Here is a 3,372-nt window from a genome sequence, read left to right as displayed (position 1 = left end):
TTTTGTGACCATTTCCCCAAATAAAGGGGTGTAAATGTTCTTTTCTCTTTTTTAAAAACTTATATTTATTACACAAATAACCCTTCACTGTTATTTATCCTCGAATCCTAAAAAATACAAACCTTTTTCTACAGGCTATTTTCGTCAAAGCGATTTTTTACTAGTCCAATTTCTCGTATCTTCTCAAATAAATGAGCTCCCTAACATTCTTCAAATTAAAATATTAAATGACATAAGGTTTAAACACTAGGAAACATGTCAATGGGATAATTTTGTTTACCTCAAGAAAAACTCCATAGAAGATCTGTCTCAAAATCCTCTTTATCTCTAGGTCAATGCATTGATACCACGAGTTGTTTTTCTTGAAACGTTAATTAAACAACTCTTGCAATGATTTTGTTAATGGTGTCTATCTCTTTCATTGCTAGATTCTCTTTCTAATTCTTTTGTTTTTTTATTTAATTTTTCATCCAAATTTAAATAAAAATTCTTTCAAATCTTAATTAATGTCAGTCTTAATAATTGAAAAATCTTTTGCAATTTTTGGCGTATGAACAGAACGCATCTAAATTCTACAATGACTATGCTGTTCTTTTACAATGAAAATTTAAAAAGATGATACTGAGGTGTAAATAAAATTCAAGGTTAAACTGCAAATGTAGAGTAAGTGGGATTTTATTACGATATTAGAGGGGTGATAATAGTCCCACTCGATTTGTTAATGAGCAGTCTTGATCCATTGATGCCACCGAAGCCCTTTTTTTGGCATTAGAATTAAGAGCTAATAATATGCATGAAAGAAATTCAAATTCCTTTAAAACAGAGTTTAACAACCAAGCCACGCAATCTGACAAAACCATGCCTAACATAGCAGCTCATTATAAAACCCAATTAGCCAACCACTACGCTTCTATATTATTATTAAGATTACAAACCACTAAACTTAGTGTGCACCAAAAGTTGAGCGCCTTCAACAAGCTGCTTTACCACTTCTCCTGCAGGGAGAATTTCCCTGATGAGGCCAACACCTTCGCCAGCAAACATCACCATACTGTCAATATCACCTGTTGTTGTAACATTCGGAACAGTACCTGCTAAGCGATGGATTTTTTTCTCCTGTTTTGAGAATAAAATAAGTCAATCACAAGCTATGCATGTATATGTTGATATTGTCAAAGTTATGAGCAAAACCTATTCTTACAATGCCATGTATTGTTGAGCGGCCGATGATCGGCTGGTTCACTTCATTTTCATGCGCTGGGATATTTTTCCAGTTACTGAAGAAAGGTGTTTGCAGCACACGGTGGGGTGCACCGGGCCATCTTGCCCTGCCAAATACATCTGTATATTCAGTTTTGTCCATTTCAACCAACTTTCTCTTGTACTCAGGATGCGCATAGCTTTCCTCACTTGCCACAAACCTGCAATAAATTTTAAACAGGATGTGAGAATTTTCTACATCTAAGCTATTATTTAATTGTAGTGACTTAAGATTTTCCACATCTTGATGTTTCTTTATCTTGAAACTGAAGTTTAAAACAAAGTTAAATATTATCTTTTGCATTCTTCAAATGTATATCATCTATGCCCACTTACATTTGACAGATAACCATAATAAGTTTTAATTGTCAGAATGATAATAGAAGATGAAATGTGACAAACCTTGTGCCTAAGCAGATGCCTTGAGCACCAAGAGACAGGGCTGCAACATAACCACGTGCATCCACAATACCACCTGCAGCAATTATTGGAATATCTCGATCCCCGATAAGATCAACCACCATTGGCAATAAGGAAATCAAACCATCCTATGCATGATCAAATGCAAACAACAAAGATACAGAGGTCAACACTGTTCATCTGCTACTTGAAACAGGTAATAGCTACTCACATCATCAACAGACTAGTGCATGAAATTACAAACCAAGTAATAGGTTAGATCTATGGATAATAATAGTTTCCGTCACAGGGAAAGAAGAATGACCATTCCTGCTAATGAGAGAATAACTGAGTTTTATTGTTGATTCCTAGTTGCTTCATCATTACTCATCTATAGTTGCTTTTATTAGTCACAGACAAATGGCCATTTGTTTCTTTAATCTCAAACAAAATATATGGAATATAATTTCTTAATGGAATTAAGAAGCTATAAAATCCAAACAAAAATTTCAATTTGCAAGTGCAATCATCCTTTTCAAACAACAAACAAATCATACCTGTCCAATTACATGGCCCCCAGCTTCACGTCCTTGGACTATAATTGCATCTACACCTGCGTTAACTGCTTTTCTTGCTTCGTCAAAACTCCCAACCTCCAATGGAAAAATATTTGTAATTCAAAAGAATATCAAGGTGACAATCATATGTAGTTTCAAGTCCGTATTTATAATGAGCAATGATCTAGTGGGCACTGCCATATGGTGTTGTCTAATAGCTAGATTTTCCATTTATATTTGTGTATTGGTGTAGCTAACTATGTCATTGTGCCTGAATTAAAACATTTGTAATAATTAATAAAGTCACTATGGTATGGTAGAGAAGACAAGACTCACTTGGGGGACAACTTTGACTCCAGCACTATGAGCTTCAAGAACGAGCTCCTCTGAATATTCACCCCAGGAAACTTGCAAAACTGCTACTTTTTCACTAAGTATAGCCTTTATATTTTCGTTGTGGGGAAATGCTAGAACCACACCAACCCCAAATGGTCGCTCTGTTAATGATCTTGTCTTCCTTATCAGATCCCTCAAGTAATCTGGTGCTTCCTGCCATACCATACCAAAAAATTAAAAAAAATAAAAATCAACAAAGAATAAGCTAAAGGGATTAATTACGAAGAATGGTTGAAATAATTAAATAATTAAGCACCCAATCGGGGGCTCTAAGAAGACCAAGACCACCGGCATTAGCAACAGCAGCTACAAGCTCCGGGCCTGAAATATCAGGTCCCAATGGTGCCTGAACAATCCCATACTCGAAACCCAGCATTCCTCTCCAACCCATTAGAGTAAACTTCAAAGTATACAAATGAACTGTGCTTTTTATTTTTTGTTTTGTTCTCCTCTTATAAGCAATTGTTTAGATTGAAAAATAAATAATAAATTAATTGAAGTCGTAATGATAACTCAATTCAATCTTCTCAACTAGGTTTTTTCTATTTCTTTACGTCAGCAAGGACGTCCAAGAGTTTGCTATCGTACAGATTGCTTATGTAGGGTCGGCAGAAATCGCCGACTTCTATTTACTTAAGGAATTTTTAGTGTTGGGAAATTATCAGTTATATATTTTTAAATGATATCTGTATTAAATATATTATAATATTTTTTGTATATATCACTCGTATATTTTAAGTTGACAAAACACTTCTGCTGT

At 34.6% G+C, this 3,372-nt stretch overlaps 1 protein-coding gene across 2 annotated transcripts; it reads right to left on the bottom strand.

Moving 5' to 3' along the window:
• Positions 1–657: 657 nt before the first annotated feature.
• Positions 658–3,152, bottom strand: LOC18034337 (nitronate monooxygenase). Of its 2 annotated transcripts, XM_006423729.2 has the most exons (6): positions 2,869–3,148; positions 2,553–2,765; positions 2,217–2,312; positions 1,663–1,808; positions 1,202–1,421; positions 658–1,116 (listed from the first exon to the last, which is right to left on the bottom strand). In XM_006423729.2, exons 1-6 carry the CDS (start codon positions 3,001–3,003, stop codon positions 928–930), a joined length of 999 nt encoding a protein of 332 aa, XP_006423792.1. In that variant the 5' UTR covers positions 3,004–3,148; the 3' UTR covers positions 658–927. The 2 variants fall into 2 exon arrangements, with proteins under 2 accessions (XP_006423792.1, XP_006423791.1); XM_006423728.2 differs by lacking the exon at positions 2,217–2,312 and having other exon boundaries at positions 2,869–3,152.
• Between the last annotated feature and the right edge of the window lie 220 nt (positions 3,153–3,372).

The sequence above is a fragment of the Citrus clementina genome, unplaced genomic scaffold (genome assembly GCF_000493195.1).
Source record: "Citrus clementina cultivar Clemenules unplaced genomic scaffold, Citrus_clementina_v1.0 scaffold_8, whole genome shotgun sequence".
NCBI classification, from domain to species: Eukaryota; Viridiplantae; Streptophyta; class Magnoliopsida; order Sapindales; family Rutaceae; genus Citrus; species Citrus x clementina.
Note: the sequence above shows the minus strand (reverse complement) of the source record. Positions and strands in the feature narration are given on the sequence as shown.

What these genes read in the sequence shown, in the direction of transcription:
- LOC18034337 (XM_006423729.2), bottom strand. Translation starts at nt 3,003, where the DNA reads ATGGGTTGGAGAGGAATGCTGGGTTTCGAGTATGGGATTGTTCAGGCA. An exon ending in GAGTCAAAGTTGTCCCCCAA is followed by an intron (nt 2,313 to 2,552) that starts GTGAGTCTTGTC and finishes TTTCCATTGGAG; the next exon opens with GTTGGGAGTTTTGACGAAGC. An exon ending in GGGGCCATGTAATTGGACAG is followed by an intron (nt 1,809 to 2,216) that starts GTATGATTTGTT and finishes GATCATGCATAG; the next exon opens with GATGGTTTGATTTCCTTATT.